The 26,073-nt window shown below is 52.8% G+C and overlaps 10 protein-coding genes across 10 annotated transcripts; 6 read left to right on the top strand and 4 right to left on the bottom strand.

The window, feature by feature from the left end:
* Positions 1 to 7: 7 nt before the first annotated feature.
* On the bottom strand, positions 8 to 238 carry J7T55_006121 (uncharacterized protein; the record flags this gene model as incomplete). The annotated part of the gene is made up of 1 exon (XM_053140821.1): positions 8 to 238. The coding sequence occupies one exon, from the start codon at positions 236 to 238 to the stop codon at positions 8 to 10; it is 231 nt and encodes a 76-aa protein (XP_053000889.1).
* A 1,819-nt stretch (positions 239 to 2,057) lies between these two features.
* Positions 2,058 to 3,570, top strand: J7T55_006120 (aminotransferase class I and II; the record flags this gene model as incomplete). Its single annotated transcript, XM_053140810.1, has 3 exons — positions 2,058 to 2,268; positions 2,340 to 3,012; positions 3,093 to 3,570. 3 exons carry the CDS (start codon positions 2,058 to 2,060, stop codon positions 3,568 to 3,570), a joined length of 1,362 nt encoding a protein of 453 aa, XP_053000888.1.
* A 530-nt stretch (positions 3,571 to 4,100) lies between these two features.
* On the top strand, positions 4,101 to 7,093 carry J7T55_006119 (carbohydrate-binding module family 1 protein; the record flags this gene model as incomplete). The annotated part of the gene is made up of 7 exons (XM_053140799.1): positions 4,101 to 4,153; positions 4,305 to 4,517; positions 4,652 to 4,721; positions 4,800 to 5,114; positions 5,769 to 6,417; positions 6,540 to 6,776; positions 6,840 to 7,093. The coding sequence occupies 7 exons, from the start codon at positions 4,101 to 4,103 to the stop codon at positions 7,091 to 7,093; spliced, it is 1,791 nt and encodes a 596-aa protein (XP_053000887.1).
* Positions 7,094 to 9,073: 1,980 nt separating this feature from the next.
* J7T55_006118 (uncharacterized protein) lies at positions 9,074 to 11,041 on the top strand (the record flags this gene model as incomplete). The annotated part of the gene is made up of 1 exon (XM_053140788.1): positions 9,074 to 11,041. The coding sequence occupies one exon, from the start codon at positions 9,074 to 9,076 to the stop codon at positions 11,039 to 11,041; it is 1,968 nt and encodes a 655-aa protein (XP_053000886.1).
* A 648-nt stretch (positions 11,042 to 11,689) lies between these two features.
* On the bottom strand, positions 11,690 to 13,072 carry J7T55_006117 (uncharacterized protein; the record flags this gene model as incomplete). The annotated part of the gene is made up of 2 exons (XM_053140777.1): positions 11,690 to 12,759; positions 12,829 to 13,072. 2 exons carry the CDS (start codon positions 13,070 to 13,072, stop codon positions 11,690 to 11,692), a joined length of 1,314 nt encoding a protein of 437 aa, XP_053000885.1.
* Positions 13,073 to 15,481: 2,409 nt separating this feature from the next.
* On the top strand, positions 15,482 to 16,695 carry J7T55_006116 (uncharacterized protein; the record flags this gene model as incomplete). The annotated part of the gene is made up of 3 exons (XM_053140766.1): positions 15,482 to 15,542; positions 15,603 to 16,420; positions 16,522 to 16,695. The coding sequence occupies 3 exons, from the start codon at positions 15,482 to 15,484 to the stop codon at positions 16,693 to 16,695; spliced, it is 1,053 nt and encodes a 350-aa protein (XP_053000884.1).
* Positions 16,696 to 16,704: 9 nt separating this feature from the next.
* J7T55_006115 (uncharacterized protein) lies at positions 16,705 to 17,511 on the bottom strand (the record flags this gene model as incomplete). Its single annotated transcript, XM_053140755.1, has 1 exon — positions 16,705 to 17,511. The coding sequence occupies one exon, from the start codon at positions 17,509 to 17,511 to the stop codon at positions 16,705 to 16,707; it is 807 nt and encodes a 268-aa protein (XP_053000883.1).
* A 163-nt stretch (positions 17,512 to 17,674) lies between these two features.
* J7T55_006114 (uncharacterized protein) lies at positions 17,675 to 21,478 on the top strand (the record flags this gene model as incomplete). Its single annotated transcript, XM_053140744.1, has 8 exons — positions 17,675 to 18,233; positions 18,314 to 19,311; positions 19,382 to 19,547; positions 19,625 to 19,840; positions 19,898 to 20,280; positions 20,351 to 20,888; positions 20,969 to 21,141; positions 21,242 to 21,478. 8 exons carry the CDS (start codon positions 17,675 to 17,677, stop codon positions 21,476 to 21,478), a joined length of 3,270 nt encoding a protein of 1,089 aa, XP_053000882.1.
* Positions 21,479 to 22,618: 1,140 nt separating this feature from the next.
* J7T55_006113 (uncharacterized protein) lies at positions 22,619 to 23,863 on the bottom strand (the record flags this gene model as incomplete). The annotated part of the gene is made up of 1 exon (XM_053140733.1): positions 22,619 to 23,863. The coding sequence occupies one exon, from the start codon at positions 23,861 to 23,863 to the stop codon at positions 22,619 to 22,621; it is 1,245 nt and encodes a 414-aa protein (XP_053000881.1).
* A 1,015-nt stretch (positions 23,864 to 24,878) lies between these two features.
* Positions 24,879 to 25,482, top strand: J7T55_006112 (chromosome segregation protein; the record flags this gene model as incomplete). Its single annotated transcript, XM_053140722.1, has 2 exons — positions 24,879 to 25,338; positions 25,403 to 25,482. 2 exons carry the CDS (start codon positions 24,879 to 24,881, stop codon positions 25,480 to 25,482), a joined length of 540 nt encoding a protein of 179 aa, XP_053000880.1.
* Positions 25,483 to 26,073: the final 591 nt, after the last annotated feature.

Here is a 26,073-nt window from a genome sequence, read left to right as displayed (position 1 = left end):
ACAGAGCTCACTCGGTCGCGTGGAAGACCTTCTTGACGCCCTTCTTGATGGACTTCTTGACGGCGACGCTGCCGAACAGCCAGTCGTTGCTGTGGCGGCCCCCGAGGGTGGTGTTGCGCAGCGGGCGGCCGGTCCAGGGGTTGACGCGGTTGTTGGGGTTGTTATGATTGGAATCTCCGGACGAGGCCGAGCAGCTTGTCAGGCTGGTGTAGGTGCGTTGGGTCTCGAAGCTCTTCATCGGCAAGGGTTGTTTTGGTGGTGGGCTCTGTCTTCTTGTTGAAGAAGGAGCCTGGGTTTGGTTTGGTTTGTTGTGGGATTGAGATTTTATGAAGTTGTTGGTGTTGGTGGTGATACTCCGGTGACTCTCTACTGTTGTCACGAAAGAGTTTGGAGTTCTTGTGTGTGTCTTGTTTGGGTTTGGTCTTGTTTGGTTTTGCTTGGATTGATTTGTTTACTTTTTACTTGTAAGTTGAATTTAATCAATTGGAATGGTTCCTATGGGACACGATGAATTGTTTCAACGGGGGACATCCGTTTCTTTTATGTTTGTCATCCGTCAGTCTCGCGAGCCAGATCTTCCAAAACATTGTCCTACAATCGTCCCACGCCGTCATCCGCCAAGAGGATACATCGCTGCACCCAAGAGGCTCAACGGGTACGCGGCACGTCCTCGCTGCCCTTGATCGTCACCCCCCGGCCGCATCCCAGATATTCCCGGCCCATCACCGCGGCCCAATCGCAGAATGCTCGACGCTCATTCGGCCCCAGCAGCGAAGGATTAGTCACATGGGCTGGGTGGGTGCATCTGCTGCAGCTGCCAAGGCATGTGATTCTCGCGAGGCTCCCCAATGAGCGTGCTGCGCGGAGCTGACGGCTGAGGCCGTGCCTTGGAAAAAACAAAGAAGCCTGGCATGCAGGGCGGCCTTGGGGAATGGGTTCCTTGTTCGTCTGTGCGATGACGGCGCCGCTGATTGACGTCCACGCCGGTCTCCCGTTGGCTCGTCCTGCCGTTCCCTGCGTTCCCTGCGGCCGGAACCCCGGTGTGGTCCACCCCCGGTGGCTGCGACATCATCAGAAACAGTCATCTATTGTGGGGATCGGATAAGATAGACATGCCAGCATGCCCAGCATGCCCAGGTGCAGCAGTGGTGCCTAGGCAGCGTTTGTCTTGGGACCTCGGGCTGGCCGAAGCTTTCTTATGCACGTACCGAACCCCCGAGCAACGCCGAGCCGCGAAGCGAGTGATGGGCGAACCGGTTCATTTTGCGGCTTTCTTGGTGAGCCCATACGATCCGGTCGTGGCCCAATCAGCCGGTAATACCAGTATTTCAGAACATGCTGCCAATGTTCACGTGCACGACTCTTGTGACCGCGTCAGCACAAGTGTCTGCATCGCCAACTACTGTTGTCGTGTCGCCGTGTGAAGGTGAGAGATGCCGAACGGGTTGCCTTGCCTCGGCGCCGATATGTCGTCGGGTCCGCCGTGTGGCGGCCAGCTGACTCGGTGCTGCATACCGGGATGAAGTGCCGCGTCATTGCTGCATTCTTCTTCTTCCATTGCAACCTCATCATCATTGTTGATCTTTCTATATTTGGCGCCGAGAGCCAATGGGTCCAAGCTGTGATGCCAAGTGCAATCGATGAACACAACAGTGTAAACACCATAGGTTGAAAGCTTGCGTACACCTCTCCAGCAGGACTTCAGGACTTTGTTCAGCGTGCCGATTGCTTATCCACTAGGAAGAGTGCATCGGTCTGTGTGTGGCTGGCACACGGATCCTCCTGCGAGGCGATACGAGAAAGCATGCACCACAACGGGTTAAGGGCCGTCGCATCGTGCTTTATCGTATCGTGTCGTATCGCTTCGTTCCCAATCTTGTTGACCTCCACAAAAACGATGGGCTCAGACGGCTTAGTCATCCAATGGTCCTATAGAGACGACGCGTCCTCTCGTCTGCTATGAGCCCACGAACATGCCTTGGACAGGACGGTAATGTGGCCGCAGACGCTCGTTTGATAAAGTATCGGCCTTGATATCATCCTGGGATCGATCGATCATGCCTCCTCTACCACCCTCGCGGCGTGGACAGGACAATGTTAAGCCAGATCAGATGGTCGACCTCAGCCGGAGGCTCGCCCAGAATGCCTATGACAAAAAGTCCAACCCGAGCGGCATTGTCGACATTGGTTCCGCAAAGAACGAGCTGATGCTCGACGAGCTTCAGACCTGGTTGGCCAAGTATGACGATAGCAGGGACAAGGCCGAGTGTAAGAGCACGATTTCAGCGGGCAGCAACCAGCCGTGGCCAGGGGCTGATCAGTTGAACCTACCGTCCTAGATCTGAAATACAACGACACACAGTGCTCTCCCGAGCTTCCAGCTGCGGCGGCAGAGTTCATGAACCATTTTTTCAGCCCAAGGATCCTCCTGACGTCGTCCAATGTCCTCGTCGGCAACGGTGTGACCGCCCTGCTGGACACGCTGTTCTTCAACATTGCGGACGAAGGCGAGGTAGTCCTGTACCCAACGCCGAGCTACGGCATGTTCCCCCACGACGTGACCACGCGCAACGGCTTACACCTCGTCGGCGTGCCTTGCGACGACATCACCGAGGCCCGCTTCCGGCAGCACATACGCCCCGGCAGGCCGCAGCCGGAGCTCATCAACCGCCTGGAGACCGCCGCCGCCGAGCAGCGCCGCCTGGGGAGGCGTGTTGCCGCGCTGCTCATCGCCAACCCGGACAACCCGCACGCTCGGTGCTACACAGCCGAGCTGCTGCGGTATATGGTTGATTTCTGCCAGCGCGAGTCGATGCATTTCGTTGCAGATGAGATCTATGCGCTGAGCGGGGGCGCTAATTTTACAAGTGTGTTGAATCTGGACCTGCGTGATGCTGCTGGAAATGTGCATGTGTTGTGGGGCATGAGTAAAGACTTCGGCATGGGTGGGTGCCGAGTTGGCTTCCTCGCCACATACAACGAGCGGCTCTACCAGTCAATGCGGACTGTGAGGTAAGCATACTTTGTCGTTGTCGACGAATTTCTTCTGTTGTCAAATTGTAATGTCATTTCTTAACATCACTGCGTCTCAGCATGTTTACCTGGGTCTCGGCTTTCGGCGGTATGACGGCGGCGACAGTATTATCCCACCCCAAATACGTTCGACGGAGGTATCTCCCCATGTACCAGAAAGCCTTGAATAAACGAAGGAAGCAGCTCGACGAATTCCTGTCCGGAAATCTAATCCGGTACACAACCCCTGACGCGGCTTTCTTCGCCTTCGTCGACCTCTCCAGCTGGCTGTCCAATGTTCAGGGCGACAATGACAAGGAGCGCGAGGTCGCCTTGCTCGAGTATCTGATGGCTCGTGGGGTCTTCCTGGAGCCCGGTAGCGCCTTCTCAGCCAAGATTCCTGGGAGCTTTCGCTTGAATTATGGCACAGACGAGTTCATCTTCAAACTCGGGCTGAAGCGACTTGCCTCGGCCCTCAAGGAACTGGAAGAGGAAGACAGGGACTCGTTCAGGAAAGAAGCAAAAGCCTCGCGCACAAGCTTATTGTGCTTCAAATGACCACGATTGGTCTCCTTCTTCTCGTTTCCTTTTATTACCTTCATGTTGGGAGAGAACAGTGGGCTCTTGTCTCTCTCTCCACCAGCATGTCGTTCCTTCCGCACACGTCTCACGTCTTGATGGCCTTAGCATGGAAAGAGCCAAATCAGACCCGGCAGTGGAGCTTGTGTTGATTTCCATGCACACCCGCGAGGCTCAGAAATATCAGGCACGGGCACTTCACAGCGCTCGCAGAGCCCCCCGAATAATACCCAGATACTCACCAATATAGAAAAGGGCCAAGAAACACCTATCTACGCGCAGGAATGTATCCTGAGCCCTAAATATCGCAAACATCATCCTACTTATCCCTAAAAAGACCCCGACGCACTGCGTTCCTTACAGGCATTCGAGATGTCCACACGAACAGCTGCCGTCCGCGTTAGGAGAACTCCTATTGTGGTAGTGTCCAACGAAGGTGCAAGCAGTTCTCGAGAGAGCGGCGCGAGGGGGATCCAGAAACCAGTCATACCTCTTTCTCCACCTGCGCCATGCTCATCGAGCCCAACAAGTTCAGCACAGAGTACTTCAACGACCTGCAGCAGTATGCCGCATTCAGAGCATGTTGAGCATCCCACCTGCCCGCCAGCTGCGCCACGAGAACGTGTAAGCAGTACTATTACGAGGAAACCTTGCCCAGGGTCAACGTCTCATTCTGTGCCAGCACCAGACGCACCACAAGAGCGTGCGTCCAGTGCTCCCGCGAGAAATGATTCTCCAGTATCGATATCTCCTCCCACACTAGTATCGGCACTGCGCCTATCTCTCTCTTCTTTCGTGTCCACGCTGGTAAACTCAGGCAAGAAGTCCCAGCACGAGCCGGCTATTCCCAAGACCCGTGAGAAGGACCAAATGGAATCGGAGCGTGTGTGTCGATGGTCTGCTAGCCAGACTTTTCTCCCCTTGAAGTAGGTCGGAGACACCGCCAGCAAGCCTCAATGACAGACCTTAGTAACTGATCGCCTGTCAGCTTACCGAACGAACTCTTCCTGTGCAGACGCAAGCTTTATCATTCGAGTAAAAGTGGCATCCAAATCATTAGGAACTATAACGACTCGCCTCTGTTCGTGGGATACCGAGAAACTTCGCCTTTGAGCATCAAGATCAGACAAGTCAGTCTTTGTGTGGGCACCAAGTAGTACGCAACTCACACCGAACCCTTCCTGAAGGCGTATGTCGACAAACATCAGACCGTCGTCAACGTCTGCAACCACCAATTGCAAACCGCGCCCGATATCACGACCGTCAGAGCATGGCATGCGGCGAATGACAGGCACGCTTGGCGCTTCACAGTCGGGATCCCAGACCCGGTTGACCGTACGATCTCCATGCAAGAAGACTTCGAATGGTATACGACTCGCCTCTATCGACTGGAAGGCGACAGAATGCCGCGATTTGGTTCATTTCTCATCCAAGTCTCCACCCAGGACGTTGTGGCACGTCTTGAGCGCCGGCTGAGGAGAAGGAGGACGTCGATCTTCTTCCCGGCCTTTGTAATCTCTTTTGTAGGTGCTGGGTGTCGGTATGGAGGGTTGTGGAAGATCATTGTATTTGCAGTTGGGCTCTGCGGGCAATGAGTATGGGCCATGAACAAAGGCTCAGCTCGTCACTTGTTGGTGGCGGTAGGGAATTCTAGATGACGACCTTGGCTGTCTAATACCAGCAGGTGCAATGAAAACCTCATCCTCATACACCGCTTATTCTTGTTTTACCAGGTACAAAAAGAAGAAGCATTAGTCAATCTCCAGATCTGTCCCATGTCTCACCTATCGTGGTGGTAGGCGGGTTACCTGGTGGTCTGCGCTGTCGCCTCCGGATGGATCACGCTTACCTGAAAAGGAAATCTCGGCACTACCTCCGTGATGGCACAACGGACCACGACGTGCTGCCATATTCTTCCAGCTGTGCCTGGCCCTGGCGGGCCGGACATGCGCACTGTTTCATTTATTACACGCGCTTCTGTGTTCGTGGTCGCATTGGGCCAGACCCCGGAGACGGTCCACTGCCCCTTGAAATGGCACGCATGACCACACCAGAACGTACAAGCAAGCCTGCGGAGCAATTTAAGCTTCTCCTCCGGGCGGAAGCTAACGTTCTTTCCGGATGTTATTGATGGGTCAATATGTGATAGATATGATATAACTGATCAATCGACCCAGGAATCTCAGGGACGCTGGACAGGCTCGAGATCTTCACCTCTACCAGACTCGACTCCCTGCGACCTCATCAACCCCCACGCGCTGCCCCTGTCGATCATCACGATGAGGACCTTCAGCCTCGCCGCTGTCGCAGCCTCCCTGGCCACCGTCAACGCGGGCACGGTCATCTGGGACGGTCGGTTCAATGACCTCTCCACGTCCGCAGACCTCAACAACTGGTCCTGGTCGAACCAGGTCGGGCCGTACCAGTACTACATCCACGGTTCGGGCGCCGTCACTGAATATGTCAACCTGTCGCCGTCGTACAAGAACCCGGCCGACGCTGCGTCCAAGCAGGGCGCCAAGATCACGCTCACCAACACGGCGTACTGGAACGGCCAGACGATGCGCCGCACGGAGCTGATTCCCCAGACTTCGGCGGCCATTAACAAGGGAAAGGTCTGGTATCACTTCTCCATGATGACGAGCGGCACCAACTATCCGTCCATCTACCGCGAGCACCAGATCAACTTCTTCGAGAGCCACTTCACCGAGATGAAGTCGGGCTGGATCTCAGGCGAGGCCGCCACGAGCGACCCGAACCTTCAGTGGATGGTTGGGGGCGTTAGCAAGTGGTCCACGAACTTCACTGCGGGTGTCTGGCACAACGGTAAGTGAAGAGAAATTAATTTTCTTCTCTAATTCCGCGCATACCCTTCCGCTATAGCCCTGAAGATAGATCTCTGCACATAATGTTCAAACGATTGGAAGACTATACTGACATAATTCAAGTCGCCTACGAGATCGACTTCAGCGCTAACACGGTCGGGTTCTGGCACTCGACCGGCTCAGACCCTCTGGTCCTCACCGTGTCCCCAGTCAGCGCCAGCACAAGCAGCAACGGCGCGGACTGGCACCTGGGCGTGCTGGAGCTCCCCAGGAGCGGGTACTCAGACAGCAACGAGGACTTCTACTTCTCTGGAGTGTACGTTGAGACCGGAAGCCTGACAACCGCCATTGGATCCGGAAGTGAGTATCTATCTGCATTCTCCTACATACGCGGCTGCCACATGAGACTAAAATTCTTTCCAGGCTCATCAGGCGGTGGCTCTTCCTCATCTGTGTCCAGCACAGCGGCGTCCACCAAGAGCTCGACCTCTGCCGCCTCTTCCACCACCTCTAAGGCGCCGACTACTAGCACCGCCACTTCCGCATCTGCCACGGCCACAGCCTGTACCGCTGCCAAGTGGGCTCAGTGCGGCGGCACCAACTGGACTGGCTGCACTGTCTGCGACTCTGGTAGCACTTGCACCAAGTCGAACGAGTACTACTCTCAGTGCCTCTAGACGGTGATGTGTGATAGGCTCCTGGGGGTCGTCGATGGACGTGGACTTTCGACGCCTTTTCTCTGCACATATTTAACTACACCTGTATATACAACCTGCTCAGAAAATCTGATGTAGATACTGCACCCTTCCCTTAGATCCTCGTCGAGTTCAACCCAAATGCGGTTCAAGCAATGCTTGGCCAGCCCTTCGCCTGGCTCGTTGCATAAATCTGAAATGAGTCGAGACTTCACATGATCTGGCAACGAGAGCAAACCTCAGACTAGGAATCCCCATTTCATCTTTATGTAACTCTTTCTTGTTTACGTTCAATAAAAGAGTTCGCCCCCATCCGTAATAGCTTCATTCTGTTGTGAGTTGCCGTGCGCAGTTGCCCTATATGAGATAATGTGTCACTCGATCGCTTAGACCTGAATCACTCAATATAGTGACCATTCGCAGCTAAAACCATCTATAAATGCTTCTGATTCCTTTGTATGGACGGCGTGATTTCCTTCTCTCAGAGCACACGACAGAAGAACCATTTACCGTCTTCGAAAGGATCACATGTCTGCCCAAAATCTCCAAATACCCATCAGTCAGTCACCATGTACTTTGAAAACCCTGGCCGGGAAGCTCTCAAAATCTTTTTCCTCTTGACGCACTTCGGAGGCTCAAATGGTGGGTGGATGTCTCGATCAAGCTTGATTATTGACTTGTGACAATGTGCCTCAGGATGTGCTTCCCTGAAAACCGATACCTTAGCGACTACTATGGCAACAACTTCCACATTTACATCAACCGTATACTCAACTTTGACAGTGACAATTGACGGTTGTATGGACCCTGTATCCGCTGAGTATGATGCAATGCCATCCGACTACGATGTGGATCAAGGCTGCCAGGGAGAAATCGGGGGAGGATGCAACGATTCGATTTCATTCTCAGCCGGAATGGCTGGAAGTAAGTCGTCATTGAGCAACGACTCCTTTTTTTCATGGTACGGGGGATGTTTTCTAATATGCCTCTCAGCGAAAGCAACCCTCGGCACGTCTACTGCGTAGTTCGAAAGCGCAGGAAATACTACCATCACTTTATCGAACGTAATCTCGACCACTACTTTGACAACGTCACTGCAAATTACCCCCAACGCAGCCGCTACAACGATGACGTTGACTCTTGCAGTAATGTGAAATGGAAGTAATACAACGGCTTAGTGTTAGCAAAGCAAACAAGGTTCGAGTTCTTGCACAGGCGTCGAAGGAATGCCGTACTGTTTCTGGAAATGAAATCGAGTCTTTACCCCAAAGAGACTTGCGAGGTTTTCGGTCGACGGAAATGCGAGGCATGCTTTGCCGATTAGTTTTCCCCAGAAAGTGCAAGTTTACCGTCGACGGTATTTCCAAATTTGGATCTTGAATTTCTTGATCATGAATTGATATTTCTCGATTGATTATATTTATTGTATTGGTTGCTTCGGCGATGATAGGGAGGAGCGGGTGTACTGGGTCGTGTCTCAAAGACGGAACAAGATCGGAACACAATCTTGCTATGGCAACGAGACAGGTGAAATTGCCCCAGCGAAATTCCGCGGTTTTCTTTCCGCACTCATTCTAGAACAGTGTTCAGAAATGGGGTTTGATGAGTGACCAGCAAGCAACCGACGGCTTGGACTCCCACCCGGTTTCCTACAAGCCGTTGTGCATTCCTATGTCTACCTGTTCCGGATTCTCAAGTACGTCACCATGTTCAGACTCGAGGCTCATGGCTGCGATCGTGGCGGCGCCTGGAAAATTATGTTTTGCACACCATGACTAAGGAGAAGTTAAATCAACAAATAAGAGACAGCATCAGTGTGGCCTCTATTTCCCTCCTCAAGCCCACACAGCCCTGCTTCAGCTGGATCGGTCACAGCACGAGTGATTCGTCGTGGAGTGAGACCATTACCCAGGAAAGCCTATCATCTATTGGATAAAGATGTCAGAATTTTCAGAGACTTCGATGAACAAGCCCCTACCCGGGCCACCTTCGGTGAACCGGGCATCACAGCTCAGGAAAGCAAAATCGTCACAAGCCTTGCCGCTCAGCCCCAAGTCCACGAGCAGCAGGTCCCGAGACAGCGACCGGGCCGAGCGGACACATACAGGGAGCCGGCGAGCACTGGACTTTGACAGCCGGGGGAGTCGTGATCTGCGGCACCGATCGAGCGCAAGCACCATCTCACGCACCACGGCCAGCTCTTTCGTGACATCGACATCTGGGGCTGGGACTATCGTCGGCATATCGAAAGACGTGAGCGCCAACCGCATCGTGGGCAGCGGCCATAACGGCATCGTACAGGACAGCAACCCGGACCAGCCAGGCCGGACCCCCCTTGCAGTCATCTCCAACAAAACGAGCCAGAACATCTCTGCCTGTGACTCAAAGTCAGTGGCCCAGCCCGGACAGGAGAACATTACGCCCGCAGAAGCACAGCACACAGACAGAGCCGCAGCGCACGTGTACCCCTCGCCCCCAATATCCAAGGCTCAAGCCCCGACGCCCGTGCTGCCGCAGCTGCGCAAGCTCCAGCGGCAGATCCAGTCCCTCAGGGCCGAGAACGACGACCTGCGCGCCGTCAAGATCACGCATATCGCGACCATCGACAGCCTGCGCAGCCAGCTGCGGTGCAAGGAGGCCGAGCAGGCCCGGCTCGTGGAGAAGCTGTGCGCCGAGGCGGCGGCGCGCGAGGACCAGACGGCGCACATGCGCGAGGCCGTCGCTGCGCTCAAGGAGGAGAAGTGGGCGCTGCTGGGCCGCGTCGCGGAGCTGGAATTGCAGCAGGCGCCCAGTCAGGTAGAGGACTCATACTGCGCGGGCTCGATGTGTGCGAGCGTGCCGCCAAGTCGTAGAGGTAGCGTGCTGAGTCGGGGGAGCCACGCGGGTGGCTATGACACGCCCGGATCGCTGTACAGCACCGGCGGCCAGGGCGGGCCGGCGCGGAGTCTGAACCACACGGCGAGCTCGTCGGTCGCGACGGCCAGCGTGCGCTCGTTCGTGCGGCGAAGGGCGAGCATTGCCGAGTCGGACGTGACGGCCGCGTCGATGGCGGAAGAGGAGCTGGACATCCTCTCGGACCAGCTGGTGGCACATCACGAGCGGCACAGCAAGGAGCAGCGGGCGATGGCGGTGCAGCTCACTGTGCTGGAGGATGACCTGATGGCGGCGAGGCAGCAGCGCGACAGGGCCGAGAGGCGTAGCCGCGACCTCGAGGTCCGGCTTGCGGCGCAGATGACGCTTGTCCACCACCATGTCCCGGCGGCGGCGGCGGTGCCGCCAATCCCTGACCTGCCTCTGCTGACGTACTCCAAAGTCGGTTTGGTGTGGTTTGACACAGTGGCGAGTTGGTTCAAGTACTGGGGCTTGTTCGAGTTCATCTCGCAGCCGGACGAGTCGCTCTTCGCGGGGACTGACCCGGACAGGGAGGGCCGGCGCCTGCGGGCGGTGGTGCTACTGAAGCGCGCCATGGACGACGACATCCTGGACGATATCATGTACCTGCAGAACCAGAAGTTCATCTCAGCACCAACAGCCACCAAGTCTCTCCCACGGAATATCCCTCCTGAGATCGAGTCTCCCTACTTCCTGTTCCACACCGCTGCCATCCTCAAGCGCACGGTGCCCAACTCTCTCACGGACTTTGGCTGGCTCGACCGCATCAACGATAACGATTTCGAGGGCATCGAGGGCTTCGCGAGCCTTGTGAATATCCTTAACCGCCGGCATAGCCAGCTGTATGGCACGAGCGCGGACCATTACGACGCGCTCGTCCCTAGGATCCAGGAGAGCATGTCGAGGCGGTTTCCAGACCTGGAGAAGTCGTTGCTAGACCCTGCATCAACACCCAGGAAGTGGTGGCATTTGGCGCTGTGGATGTCGAGGATGGTGAAAAGGAGGCAGGGGCGGATAGCTGGTGTTGACGAATCATGAGGAGTTGACAGTCTTTTTGGCGTAACTCTGTTCCCAAATACCCGTGGCGTCGAGTTTCGGGCGATGTTTGGTCAACCAGATGGTTGGTTGAGATACGAAAGCTGACTTGAAGAAGCGACAGACGTGGATGCTCGTAGGACCTTCAAAGATTTGAGATCTGAAGGGTTTGTAATTATTTTTCATTGATTGTAATAGCTGCCGCCTTCGCGGACATATGCGCCCATCAAATTTCTCCTTAAATCCAGCATTTGCCGACGGCCTCACCATCAACCGATGGGCTTCTGTCTTCTTACTTGCCTACACCAGATGGTCTCTGTTTGGACCTCCGTGATCCAGCGCGGCCTTCAGTCGCCTTGCTAGCCTATTATCATGGCTTTCCTTTCATAGCCTTCCTTCTGCGAAGCACGTGACTGCGAAGCGAAAGCATTCTTGTGCAGCTCGACCTTCGTCCGGGGATTTCCTCTTGCCGGACCGGTAACTCCCTTCCGTGTCTCGGCTGTGGGTATCCACATCTCTGGCCGACAACTACTCACGGTAGTCCGCTGGATCTCATACTGACGCCGCTCAGGGCGTGATGGATTCCGCGACCCGTGGAGTTGATGATCACTTTGATCCTAAGTGTTATAACGCATCTCCTCTACCCCCATCTCATCCTGCAGGCCGGCGCTCAGCCGCCCTTGTTTTTGCCTCCCTCAATTCCAGCATGTCTGCCAATAGGAACTTTTGTTCCTCTATTTCGAGGCCGTTGGGAGGTGCGTTTCTCGACGGTGGTGCTTGGTGAGGGGCGGGTAGTTCCTGCTCATCTCCGCGTCCATGGTATCCCTCCCTGTCCGGCAGTTCGGCCTGTGGCTTCATCTCGGGCAGGATGGCGGGTAAAGCCATGACCGGCTGTTTGTACTCTGTGCCCATCGAGTGACTTCGACGCGGCACAGCATAGAAATCGGTTTCGCCCTGCACACTCCACTCAGACGCGGGTGAGTGAGCGTCATAATCGGGAGGCGACCAAGGATGCCGTGCAGCGTTCGACCATGCAGCGGATTCGTTCGTAACGGCTGGCGCAGGAGGGATGGTTTCTGAGGGTAATATCGGCGCGGATATCGGGTGATTTGTCGCTGATGCCTCAGCATAATATTGTTGTTGCACATGTTGATGTTGTTGTTGTTGACTCTCATAATAGGGTTCTGCATGATAAGCCGAGGTCGGTGTGTGGGTCGAGTGAGAAATGGTTGACTGGCTGGAGCCGGCAAGATAGGGATCGTAGTATGCGTCGGGTGGCTTCGTTCGTTTCTCGAATCGTCCCCCATCGACCAGGTTGACGATGTCTCCATCGACGAAATTGACCATGTTCTTGGCGACCTTTCGCTTTTGTCGCCTACGCCACCAATACCACAGCCCCATCGTGAAGATTGCAATTATGCCAAGCGCGACGGCGATAGCAACACCGACCTTGGCGCCCGAGTTCAAGCCGGGGGGTTCTGGAGGTGGGTAATTCTGCTTGTCGGATGTCGTGGGATTCGAGGTCGGCGTCGACGTGGGCTCGGCGGTGCCGCTCCAGGTGGTTTCTTGTCGTGCTCTCGCCAGGGCAGTCCACTTCTCGGTCGTGGTACCCTCACCTGCGACCTGACCTACTCTCAAGTCGAACCAGCACGGGACGTTGGTGGTGACGTTCAGGTGGACGAGCGTGGAAGCGTTGTCGGGCTCGGCGTCTTGCACTTGCACTAGAGCAGGGGCGAGAAGGGTCAGCGGTGGTGATCAGAGCCGGGGAAGAGCTCACGGTGCGGACATACTCTGCGTGGCGACGCCGTTGATGTTGCAAAAGGTGTAGAGAACAGGGGCGAGAAAAGTGGATTCGTATGTGACCTTCACGGTGTCGAAGTTGTAGAAAGATTCGCCGCCGGTGGGATAGAGAAAGGTAGTGCCATCGGCGTTGTTCGCGGCAGATGAGGAAATCAAACTGAGACCCGCTACGAGCAACAGGCGAGAGCGAGGGAGGGATAGGTCATGTCGCCGCAAGGTGCGCATTCCCAGCATTGTGGAAAAGGACCGGACGGGCGAGACGGCTTCATTGATGGCTTGGGCGTGTGAACCGGGACATGGACGGCGATGTGGACCTGTGGTTTACGAGGTGGTTGTTCGCGGTAAGATGATGCTGGCGTTGGCGCTGGCGTAATTGCTGCTGCTGCTGCTAGGGTAAGGAGAGGACACTGGAGAACAATATTAATCAAGATGGAGACAGTCGGGACGGGGATGAGACGATGCGACGGATTCAAGGTTCCAACAAGTTGGGTGAGACCCAGCTGATCGGAATCGGACTTGGGGAGAGGAGACAGGAGAGAAGAGAACCAGGACCCAACGGTCGGATTTGGCGTGCACATGGCTCACTCGGCACGCCTAGCAGCCAGACAGAAAGAGAGGGACTGGGGGATGGGCAGCACAGAGTGGGCCGTTGTGCCCATGCCAAGTCGGCTCTAGGGTGCTGAGCCCCCCTGCAGCCCTGCCTCTCCTCGGCCTCCATGGCCTCCATCCAGCCATCCTCCAGGGTACACCGTCTCGTCTCGTCTGGTTTGTCAACACCAAGGAAACATACATCACACACCTCGCCTGCATCACCTATTTCGCCTGCTCAGGCTCTGGGTGAGGAAGCTTGAGGCTATCCAAAGACCCACATAGCCGGCCTGCATGTCTGACTTTTCAAACCCCCCTTCATGAGGCTGTCAGCACACTCTCTCTTCTCATCATCTGCCGGCCGGAGCATCGGGCAGTGCAACACACCACATAAATTCATTTGCACTCACTGTTGCGCCTGTCAGCCTGCGTCCTCTGCCAGGGCCAACCAGAGACATCACACCCAGGCACAGCAATGCTACGCCGCAATCCTGAAACCAGGTATCACCCAGCTGAGGGCTGATGAAGACGATCAAGCTGTCACGGCTGCCCATTGCCACCGGCGCCTACTGGGCCAATCGTCCCCACCTTGGCGCGCTTCTCCCACGTCTGTGTCACGTCCCGCCCACAGCAAATCAATAGCTGCTCATCCTGATGTCCCTCCTGCAGGACGCTAGTACTACTTGGGTCAACTCTTGGTGGTGCTCGTGTGACCAGCGCTGCGCTTGATTATTCCAGAACATCCGGGAAGATATGATTATATTCAATGTGTGGGTTGTAGATGGCGCTATGATGCAGTCCACCGACTTCAGATTATCACAGAGACTCACTTGCCTTCCCACCCTTTCAAACCTGAACTAAAAGGAGTCCTTTTCTTCGCTACTGGCAACTCCCAGAGACATTGTGATGTTCAAGTTGCTGCGCTGACAACAATGCGAGTGCATTGCTGTCTTGTGGGAACTTGACTGCACCTTGGTGGAAAGATGATTGCTCTCATATGGGCAAACCTCACTACTTTTCTTTGACTTGCCTGCTGTCTCATTCAGTGAATACTGGCAGCTGATGTGAATAGTTGTTTGCAGTATGCCCTGGTGTCTACTGGAGAAAGAAGCATCATTAGGTGGAGACTAGCGTTTTGAAGCTCTTGGAACTCACTTCGAGTGTCTCTTATGGTCTCTTAGTGAGCTAATGTAGAGATGGACACGATCAAAGACACAGCACTTTTCCTGTATATGACCCATTTACCTTGGCCATAGAATCTGTGAATGATATTCAAGCCCATCTGGCAATTACTGCTAGTTTGTTGATACCAGATGTGAATTATGACTCTATCAACATTTTGTTGTGCAGAGACGATCAGGTTGCTTTGGCCAAGGACGAGCCGGACGAAAGAAATCAGTGGACATGCAGTAAACAGTCTCAAGCATCAATCTTCCTTGGCTTTGGTCTCTTCACAAGAAACGTGCTCCTCAGGCCTTGTTTTCACCAAGGACATTTTTCTTGTAATTAAGTGTTTTCGATTTGTTTATGCTGCCTCCAGAGCACACTGCATCCAAATTTCTTCTTCCGCTAAATAGCAACCCTTTCATTTCAACTGTCCTGCTTGATCCTGTCGATTCTTTCCAGGCTGCTCACCCTCTTCTCATACTTCACACAAGCACTCGGCAGAAAGTACTATCAGCTTGACAAAGCTTATCATTCATCCATCTTGACAGCAAAGGTAAGTGGTGTTTGTCTCAACGGGACCGTTCGCACAATTCATCACAACACTGCCTACCACTGCGTCCGCCTATTTCTACTCTCCCTCCCAGGCGGTCTTCTCTTCTATGCCAAGATCTTGACGAAGCTGAAGAGTTCTGCTCACGGCCACAGACTCTTGGGACTTGACCAACCACATCGGGTTGTGGCACTTTCCCATTCAGGCACACCTTCAATCCAGTCCCACGCAGCAAATCCTCCTCCTCCCCTGTCTAAACAGTCAACGTCTTCCATCGCACGAGCTTTCTCTCACCCTTGAGAGTCTCGATTGACCAAATAGCATCTTCAAATAGCACAATGCTGCTGTTCCTGTGGCTCCTCCTCGCCTTTGGCGATGTCTTTGGGATCACGACTGCTGGTAAGTTACAAACACCTTTCCCAATGCGCATGCTCACTGTTGACGATCACGATGTTCCAGGATATTACAGCGAGACCTGTTCCACTTTTGTGACTACCGTGTCGACTGCCTTAAATATCCCACTGGTTGTTATCACCTCCTCTACCCCGGTGGCCACGGTCACAGTTACTGGCGAAAACACGGTGTCTCCTCTAGAGCTTGCCAATGCTGACTCCTTCTCGATATCATCATCTGAGGTAATTCAGTCCATCACTGTGGATGCTTATCGCCTCGAAACCCTCGTCCAGTGTGGAGAGTCGCTTTCCACCCTGTCTGCGACAACTTTCTGGACCACAGTGTCCGAGTCAATCATGACAAGCAGCGATGGCTCTTACATCTCTGCCTCAGCTACACCCAGCTTGAGTATCTCAACATATCCGTCCGAGGCTCCAAGTATCTACTCCTCCAGCAGTGAAGCGCCTATTTCCTTCAGCACATACAATGAGCCGATGCGCAGCATTTCAACTTATGTACCCCAACCTTCCACCATTGAATCCTCGGTGGTAGAGTCGACGGCTACCTTCAGTACATACTCTGAGCCTAGCATCAGCACATACCCTGATTACAGCTTCAGCCTTTCAACCTACATCACTCAAGGTCCAATCACTTCTTCCCTGTCGGTCTCGTCGACTCTGGCCTTCAGTACTTATTCTGAACCTAACTTTAGCATATCAACATATGCATCTGAAACTCTGGTATCAACGTCGTCGGCCATTGAGACTACCATTACCCTCAGCACGTACTCAGAGCCCAGCCTCAGCATTTCTACTTATGCGTCCGAAGTCCCAATTCCTTCATCCTCGGCGACTGAGTCGACTTTGAGCTTCAGCACATACTCTGTATCCAGCTTGAGCATTTCCACTTATGCATCAGAGGTTGAACCTACCGACTCTTCTGCCACTGGACCGGCCTTTACGCTCACCACATACCCCAAACCCAGCTTGAGCATTTCCACTTATATCACTCAAGCTCCAACTGGATCTACTCTCCCTTTCAGTACATATTCAGCGCCAAGTTTCAGCGTCTCAACGTACTCGACAGAATCCCCGATCGACTATTCTTCGGATACTTGGACTACTGCCACATTCAGTACCTATTCCGAACCGAGTACTAGTGTCTCAAGTTACGTACCTGGCTTGCCGACCTCGCCATCCACTCTTTCCACATCCGGCGGGAGTTCAGTAGTTGGCAGCGCCAAAAGTGAAACGTACGGCAGCTCCCAACCTTCCACGTCACTGGGATGGCCAACTTCAGCTCCAATCAGTGTGGTGCCATCAGTGAGCAGTACTGTGGATAGCTTCACACCAAGTTCCACCTGGTCCAACTCGAGCCTCATAACGAGCCCCTCGTCTCCAACAGCGGTCGTCCCACCTGGACAGAGCTCAGGCTCTAGCTCATCAGCCGCCATGTCAAGCCAGACACCCACTGTGTGGAAATCAACAGACACGACCTTGTCTGGCTCTGTCTCTTTATCTTCTTCAAGCAGCACATCCTCACAGACCAATATTCCTCCGCCCACGAGCAGTTCTTTGGTGTCTAGCACCTTTCCAAGCAGCTCGTCCCTGCCTAGTTCCCAAATGTCCAGCTCTCCAGCTTCTGGCTCCTCGACTTCTATCTCCTTGACTGCTGGCTCTTCTTCAACAATCTCGAGCGCCAGCCTAACCAGTACGACGTCAGGCCTATCGTCATCTATGGATACTGGCTCGAGTGCCACTCCAAGCATAACTGGATCTATCTCTGGACCTTCAATTCCCACTCCTCCAATTCCCACTCCTCCAATTCCCACTCCATCACTGCCTACTCCCTCCATTCCCACTCCATCAATTCCCACTCCGTCAGTTCCCACTCCGTCAGAATCTGGACCTTCGCCTCCCACTGGTTCTCCAACACCCAGCCCTACAGAGATCTCTTCGACACAGAGCCCGTCCATATCAATGTCTGGAAGCGATTCTGGGCTTCCATCATCTCTTACGGTCACTCCTACTCCTAGTTCTCCTTCAGGTTCTGAACCATCTCAGTCATCTTCTGGCCCCCAAGAACCCTCAAGCCCCCAACAGTCCTCTGAGTCCCAGACATCTACTTCTTCACAGACGATGACATTGTCATCCACTACGTCGTCAATCTCACCGACAGCAACTGCCAACGCCACCGCGAAGGTCATTGTTCCACAGTACACATTTAAGATTGGTGATGCATCCTATTTCATTCCGCTGTGCTCCGACCTACCGCAAACCCTCTGGTTCACGACGGGAGACAAGGACCATCGAAAGTTGCACAACTTCACTCTCACTTGCGACGGCATCGTTTGTGACTCCGGAGGCTTTCATGCCTTTCCTACGGAAATTCTATTCGGTGACTGTCAAAAGACGACAATCTGTGATGTGTCTTTTTGCTTCTCCAGGCGCTTTCAGTGGGGTACAAACAAGGACAACACGGTCACCTGCGATGAGGTAAAGCAGTCGTCGAGGTTACGGTCTCGAGGACCATGCTCCGACAACGAGGTCTGTTCAAACATAACCAAGATCGCAGATAAACTTGCAGGCCTTTCAAATGCCATTGGCTCGGCTGGTTCTGCAGCAGAACACGGGCTATCTGCAGTTGGCTGTGCTGCTCAGCAGGCTTTCCAGCAGACTGCCGCCTATTATTTCTCAAGTGAGTTTGCTTCCATTCATTACACATGCGTGCACTATTTGTAGCTTTCATTATCACAACTAACCAATATTTTCGCAAAGTGGCCCAAAAACAATTGAGTGAAATCCAAAAGCAGATCGAATTCATCAAGTTGTTTTTCACTACGTTATTCGGCTTGAACCAACAAGTATCGAACCCAGTCAACGTTTGGATTGACGACAACGACGAAGCATTTCAAGAGCTTGTATGTTACATCGACGATGATGGTAGCCGCATCTGGCGGACTATAGAGAAGCACTCCACCCTGCATGCAGGCCTCAACGCCCTCAGCTCCATCAATAACATTGTCAATCAAAATTTGATCGTGGTACTCATCGAGCTTATAATCAAAGACCTCATCCAGAGCCTCTATGACGAGTATACGGCTTATCTCACAAGCACAGGGCACATAATCCAGGGTTGGACACAGGCATGGCGGTTGTGCATCACCAAGTGGGACCGTGAGAGCCTGCAGAATCCGGAAGAAGAGCCTGATGAAGACGATGATGACGAATGGCTTCCACGTTATCAAATATTCACGAACCCAGACTCCAGTATTAGCTCCCTCCGTGGATTGGAGCGCGTTCTGGATAGCGAGGGCTGGGAGGCTTCTTTTGATGGCAATGTTTTCAAGGGCTATGTCGTGGACCTCAACGTCATGCAATCTTTACTACCAAAAACTATGTCTTTTGTGGACGACACTTTTCGCTTTGTATGGGAGGGCCCGGACAACAGCTCAAATCGGACGAATTCAAGGTTTTCATCAATTGAGCTGGCCGACCTGGAGGGATTCTTACCCGACACTGCTTCCAGGAACGAGACTTTTGGAAAGACTCAAGACCTAGATGGCCAACAGAAGCGACAGGCCTTCGACCCAGCCAATTGGCCAGCTCCAACTGGTTCAGAACGAATGACAAGGCCATACGGGAGCCATCTTAAGTCTCTCTCACAGCAGAAGGGCGAGGATCTTTCAAAACTCGACTACTACACCTATGCGGAGCCCCGTGGCGAGGGGTCATGGGTCTTTGTCATTGACAGTGGATTTGATACAACCCATTCGGTGCGTCCATTGGAGCAGCTCCTACCGAATTTGTCACATTTTCATGACCATGGCTGACTCGTAAGGGTAGAAACTGGCTTCCACCGACTACAGACAGGTGAAGACATATATTGTTCCTAACGAATTCGTCCTTCCGAAGTTGAGACCAGAACACATCGCTGCTGGGTGGAAGTTTGCCGACGAGGTCATCGATGACAACATGCCGGAACTCAACGGCCGTGGTCACGGAACCGCAGGTAAGTGGCCATGAGCTTCAGAGCCCCCCCCCCCCCCACTATCACTCATCTCGCAGGATCCGCTGACTATCATGAAGTGGCTTGCGTCGCTGGCGCCCTTGATCTCGGCGTAGCTTCGCGCACCAATTTGTACTTGATCAAGCAGGAGAACTACATGGTCAATGCAATCACCCATGAAACGTGGCAGGGCTATGTCACAACAACAGGACTGCTAGAAATGACCGTCAAAATCCTTGATGTCATCGACAAAGAGAATATACCTTACGGGCGGGCTGTGGTTACCGTGAATTCTGGTTTGTGGTCCCCGGCTGGAATCTCCCAACTGATGTGCCGAAACTCACAAAGTGTAGATTTCCCAGCAGACTCCTATTATGGAAAGTTATACCACTACTTTTTCGAGGAATTGGACAAGAGAGGGGTGGTTGTGGTGATAGCCCAAGGGAATGGGGGATACAACAAAGTCACCGGCACGCCCGATCACTACCAAGGAGAACGCTCGCCCCAGAAGTTCGTGACAGATGCAAGTCCCTTCATCAGTGTTGGTGCGACATACCACGATGGCTCTGTTGCAGAATTCTCAACTCCTCCTGGCTTGAAGCCCGGCACCTCTGGTCCGAATGCCGACGCGTCAGTCTCAATCTGGGCCCAAGGGGTCGGCGTCTACACCTGCAACCCGAACTCTCTGGTTCCGATGGGCTACCGATCTGGCACAAGCTTTTCAGCACCGATAGTAGTGAGTCCTCCTTGGTCGTGTATAAATCTTCCGCATGGAACCGAAATGCTCACTATGTTTCTTTATCCAGGCTGGGCTTGCTGCCTACATGCTATCATACCCTTGGCCGGAGAAGAAGAACCCTTTTGCCTCGAAAGACGGTCCCTCTGTTGGACGGCGCGTGAAGACGATGCTTGCTGACACTTACGCCTACCAACGCCTCCCTCGAGATAGGCTCATTGGCGAGTCCATGCAAAACATCATCAAGAACAATCCCAACCATCAATTTCCTTGGGAGGTCCCCGCCAAAGTGAATGTCGCATACAACATGGCGTACGGCGATCAGAAGTGCAAGATCGTTGATGGTTTCCCTAACCTTAAGCGCGATGGAGCTTCGTGTCCTGTCCCCGGCAGCGGCGGCGCGGACGGCGAGTCGACAGGCACTATCTTCTACACTGATGAGCCTACCTACATGCCCAGTGATTGGTCTGGCTTCTCTTCCGCGACGGGAAGCATTTACACTCCCAGTGACTACAACGCGACGGAGCCGACAGCCACCCTGACACCCTTTCCCCCCAACACGACGACCTCCTGGGTGATCACTGCCAACTCTTCCACGTTCATGACCAGTACGATATCAGGACGACAAAATACGAGCTCCAGTTCCTCCAGCCTCGGTTCCACTAGCTTATCCTCAACATCGACGCAGATGATTACAGTTTCATGGACACTCACGTTGAATCCTTCTTCAAGCACAACCACGTCATCAACATCGAGTACTACTACAAGTACCAGCTCCAGTTCAACCAGTTCAACCAGCTCGTCCTCTACTGCTACGCCAACTCCAACGCCGCCAGCCATCTCGGCACAGTGTCTGTCATAGTAAGTGCTGCTGAATAGACCCATTTTCCTTCTCACACGCCTTTGATGATATATGTTGACTTGGTTTATGATGGAATATAGCCCGGCAGATGATAAGCAGACGGCGTACAAGATTACTGAGATCCGCGGCGACTGGGCTCTGGCCGATTCTGGGTATGCGTTTTTCAGGGAACTGGGAAATTGCATCTCCATGCTGTCCTGGCAATGGCATGATCCCACCGCTACTGAGCTGGCCTGGATGCAGATCAACCTCAAAGCCGGCTGGAAATCAGACTGTATAACAAAGTGTATCAAAGATAATGGAGGCCCGTCGGATGTGGTCTGCCATCCGGGGTAAAATCTCAGTGTCAATGTCGCTACGGATACAGACACGAGTGACTTAAGCAGAGGAGGATCCGTCTTTGGTGGGTAGATAGCTTCGATGCTGGTAGCTCACCTGGTGGCAGTCTCCCCTTTCTTTTCTTACCGGAGGTGGCTTTCTCTCTGGACCTTCTATTGGTATCAAATGATTCATATCACCATACTGCTGTTTAATTGCTGTGGGATCCTTAGTGGACACTGAAGGGCTCAATTAATTAAGCTGAGAGGAAGTGCTTTCCCTGGGTGACCACAGGCTTCACAACTTTCAATGATTGCTTATGTACTCCTTTCAATTGGAATTGCAAGGGGGACTTCGTGGTATAGCGGTGACTATAACGGAGCCAAGTCGGTGTAGGTGTGGTGTGAGAAGAACAGAATACAGGCATAAAAACATCTTCTCTTTCCTGAAAGTTGATCGCTTGTGCCGGCTCAGTGCATGCATTTGAAACTGTTGGCTCAAATTGTCTGTTCAGATCAGTATACTATCTTCTCCTCAAATGATCAGTGCAGGTCGATGATGGCTAAATGTATAACTTGCTTCCTTTGCAAAGAGAACGCAAGAGCTATGACCTTCAATGCAAATCTAACTACAACTAGCTCCTCCACATTATTCGATCTCAGGCAACTTGCTGATATCCCCCAGAATAACCTCTTCAGCGCCGGGAGCTCCAGACACCATGAGCGTGATCCTCGAAATCGATGCCAACCAAAGATCCTCTCTAACTAGTGTCAGGATGAGAAAGATATTTAACATCTGTGCCTGTTCATAAAATATGGTCAGAGGGTGAGAGATAACGGTAGCGGGTTGATTTAGATCTGGGGACCTACCGAATTGGTTGGCGAAGAGAGATCAGGCATGTACCAGACCAAAAGCAAAGAGCTGTCTTTATGTCGTAAAATCTAAGTATTTCTCCCGTTTGTAGGCGAAGAGCCTCCTGGTGTGGCTGTGAAGGAGGAGCATCAATGTGAAGATGTCGGTGATCAGAATCTTAGATGCGCGCTACCAGTGCTGTGAGCAAAATATGCTGTCCAAGTCTTCCAGCTATGTCGTGAACATTATAGAAATGATGGATAGTACGAGTGCAGTATTGGTGGAAGAACTCGTATGCCTTATGCTTCAGGACGCTCTGGGCGTATTCTGAGACGAGGTGGAAGCCTCTGGTTCGGTCTCTGCCCCCGATTGTACGTCTTCTGCATCGTGGGCCGATCGAGCATGCGATTCCAAGGCTACCAGACCACTAAGGGCACGGTTAAGGTCCTCCTTGAAGTTTCTGGCCGCTTCTGGATCGTGCCATGCGTATCTCTTTGCTCTGTTCACAATTTCTTCTCGATAAACCTCCCCCTGTGATGATAGAAACGGCTGGCATGCCCAGCTCAAGATTGTGACATCGCGTCTGAGGAACTCCTCCGACCCGAGCTCTTCTATGGCCTTTATAACCTCTGTGAGTGCCTCCTTGATGCGGTCCATATTGTAGGACTGCCCAAGTCGATATGCAGTGAGGCCGTGAGGGGTTTCCTCTTCCAGTGGGTCTTGCAATGCTCTCCACAGACCCTGATCAATAGCTGCCTCAATGGAATCGAGCCTCCGCAATGAATCATCAGAGCCAGGCGTGGAATATCTCCTGCAGGTCTCGAAAATGATCTTTCGGCCTGCAAGCCAGTAGGTATCACTGAGCGCATAAGACTGGTTGTCAGAACCATCGGGAAAGAACCTCACATGCCATTCGAGCTCCAGCTGGTACCCATCGGTCTGATGCAGAGCCATCAAGCATATGAAGACTCCACATTCCGTCACGGTTGGCTTGATTGGAATATAGATGAGCCGGAGCGACCATCCGGATTGGTCTCCAAAGACCTCCGCAAATTTCTGGGCAATTTGGATTGGTTGTGCCAAACAGGCCCACCTGGACATCTCGCCAGGTCTTTTATCACGAGAAGCCATGGAGTCGTAAACAAGGATGACCTGTTGTTTGAAGTCAAGAACAACTAAGATCCAGTGGTTCCCCTTCACGCAGAATGGCATGAACAACAAACCTCTGCTGCCGGTGACGGTAGCAGCACGGGTCATGTAGGGCTGGTAATAGTTGTCAATCTCCTCTGATGTTAGATCTTGATCAAATGCAAGTAGTCGCAGGCTCTCAAGGGCCGTGCTGTCGAAGGCAAAATATCTCCCGGGCCGTGCCAGGCAGAGACTGCTAAAGAACGTGTTGATGACGCCGTCATCCAGCCATCCTCCCGGCTTGAGGGAGTTCAGGCTCTCATGATTGACTCTGTGGGTATGGTCAAACCTCCGACCTGATGGTGCTTCAAGACCTTCTGGTCGTTGGAGCTGCACGACTTGTTGCTGGTCTGGAGGCTCCATGGTGGCGGTCCGTTGTTTGTGCTGATTAGGGAGTGGATCTGAAGGCGCGTGGAGATGCTCTTGAGTCGTTTTGCTGTGTATAATACCCAAATAACCGTTTTTTTCTCAAAGCTAGGTGCCAGTGAAATAAAAAAAGAATAAAGCCTCACGATTGAGACGGCAAATATTCAAAGTCGCGATTTGTGTGTCTCACTGGTTGCAACAGGGTCTGGAAATTTGGCCACTTCGCCCTGCAGATTGTGAGCGAGTTGCGAAATGGAAGGCACAGGCATTTTTAAACAAGAAATTCTCGGAGAGAAGAGCAAGGTCATCTGGAAAAATCCAAATTCTGGAATTTATATCTCAGTTCGTGCCTACCCATTGCACTAGGGCCATGTTCGCGTCCATTAGCTTGACTTGTGCCACGCAATCAGGCACACGGCTACTTAAAATTCCAGATTGCGCGATGAGACTAGGTAATCACAAGGCATGAAACTCAATTTGTAGACTGCTCTGGGCTGGCAGGCAGGAGGTTGCAGGTTGGGCACTGCTGTACATATATTTTCTGGCATGAGCACGTACATACATAGGTATGTCACACCTATCATCAGAAGTCTATCGTCCCTGAGTATGTGTGGTAAGAATTCATTCTACTGCTTCACAATACATAGTTGTAAAGGTATCCATCTTCTCATAGTTCAATGACTCGTCTTCTTGTTAAGTAGGGATCTTTTATTATTCCATAGCTATAACCCTTTCTTCCCTGGAGTGATTGGTCCGATGTCTGTACCTCGAAAGAAAATGGAAGAAATTGAGTTCGAATTTTGGTTCTAAGATGGGATGGGATGAGAACCTATCCAACACTTGCCACTGTGAGTTAGTTAATCCCGAAAACCTCGCATCCATCTGTATCTCCCTTCCAGGTGGCAGGCCCCCCCCCCTTTTCCACAACATGTCTTTTCATCGCAACCACAACCACAACCGCCATCAATGACCACGAATCTCCCGTCCAACCTTATTCAAGCAAGCCTCGAGAATGCCTCCAAAAAATCCCAAGATCGAGTGCGACCTCGAGCCTTATTTTCAGTATCACAACAGGATCGCCTCGTTCCTGGACTGGAAGCTCGATTGGGAAATCAACGAAGACAAGCCCTCCCCTGAGCAGCTCGCCCGTGCCGGCTTTTTCTCATATGACAAGGCCACTTACAATGATGACAATGTCTCTTGTCCCTACTGTGGCCTGACCCTTGACAGTTGGGAACCTCACGACGATCCTGTGCTGGTGCACCAAACGAGATCTCCATTCTGTCGCTTTGTGCTCGGTCGACAGACTGTGCGCAACATGGACGACGCGGAAAACAGTGCCGTCCTGACTACCGCCTCAAATGCCACCACGACTACCACCCAGACCCAGACCCAGGAAGCACTTGCAAACGAGCAGAACAATGCGAGCCAAGTGCCTCGTCCGAAGCGACGGTACATGACGCGAGCAAACGGTGCGTCCAATGCCAATCGATTGGCTCTAGCAGGAGCAAAGGAAAAGCAAGTCGAAGCCCCTAGACAGCGTCGACCTGGACGGCCAAGGAAGCAACCTGCCTCCGGTTGAGCTGCCAACCGGCCACTGGAACGGAATAAAGTGATGGCAAGTTACCACATCACCTGACCCTCGCCTGACGCTTACCTCCTTGTATGGTTAGTATGAAAAGTGCTAATAAGTATGATTTCAGGAGCTCAAAATTTGTGCTTGTGGTTGATGGCTCTGCTGGAGCGACTAGCCTTCAATCCAACACGGGGCAGCATGTCCGAAAAGCAGCACGTTCCTCAGCAGACCCCTTTCTGAACACAAGAATCGAGAATTGGAGTACCCTTGACACAACACTCTCATTGCAATCAAGATTCATACGAACAAGAATGGTTTACATTGACAAGGCTGCATGAGACAGAAGGGCAACTTTGGAAAGACATGAAGGCGACCGTTGTGAGTGGGTAGCTTGGCGCCAGATACTGGATCGGGTCACCAGTCCTTGTGAGCCAACCAGGACACCATAAAGAAAGATACATGTAGAGCATGTAATTGTACAGAAATAGATGCCAATGTGGGCAGCGAAAGGAGAATACCTATTCCCATCCATATTTCTATGCCATGAAGAGAATACCGTCTCTGTTAATAGACTGTAAGTAACGACCATCCCGCTACCCCTTGGGTGGTCGGTCAATCATTGAGCAATCCG

The sequence above is a fragment of the Diaporthe amygdali genome, assembly GCF_026229845.1.
Source record: "Diaporthe amygdali strain CAA958 chromosome Unknown NODE_1_length_4327563_cov_65_473760, whole genome shotgun sequence".
Classification (NCBI taxonomy): domain Eukaryota; kingdom Fungi; phylum Ascomycota; class Sordariomycetes; order Diaporthales; family Diaporthaceae; genus Diaporthe; species Diaporthe amygdali.
This window is presented reverse-complemented; position numbering and strand designations above follow the sequence as displayed.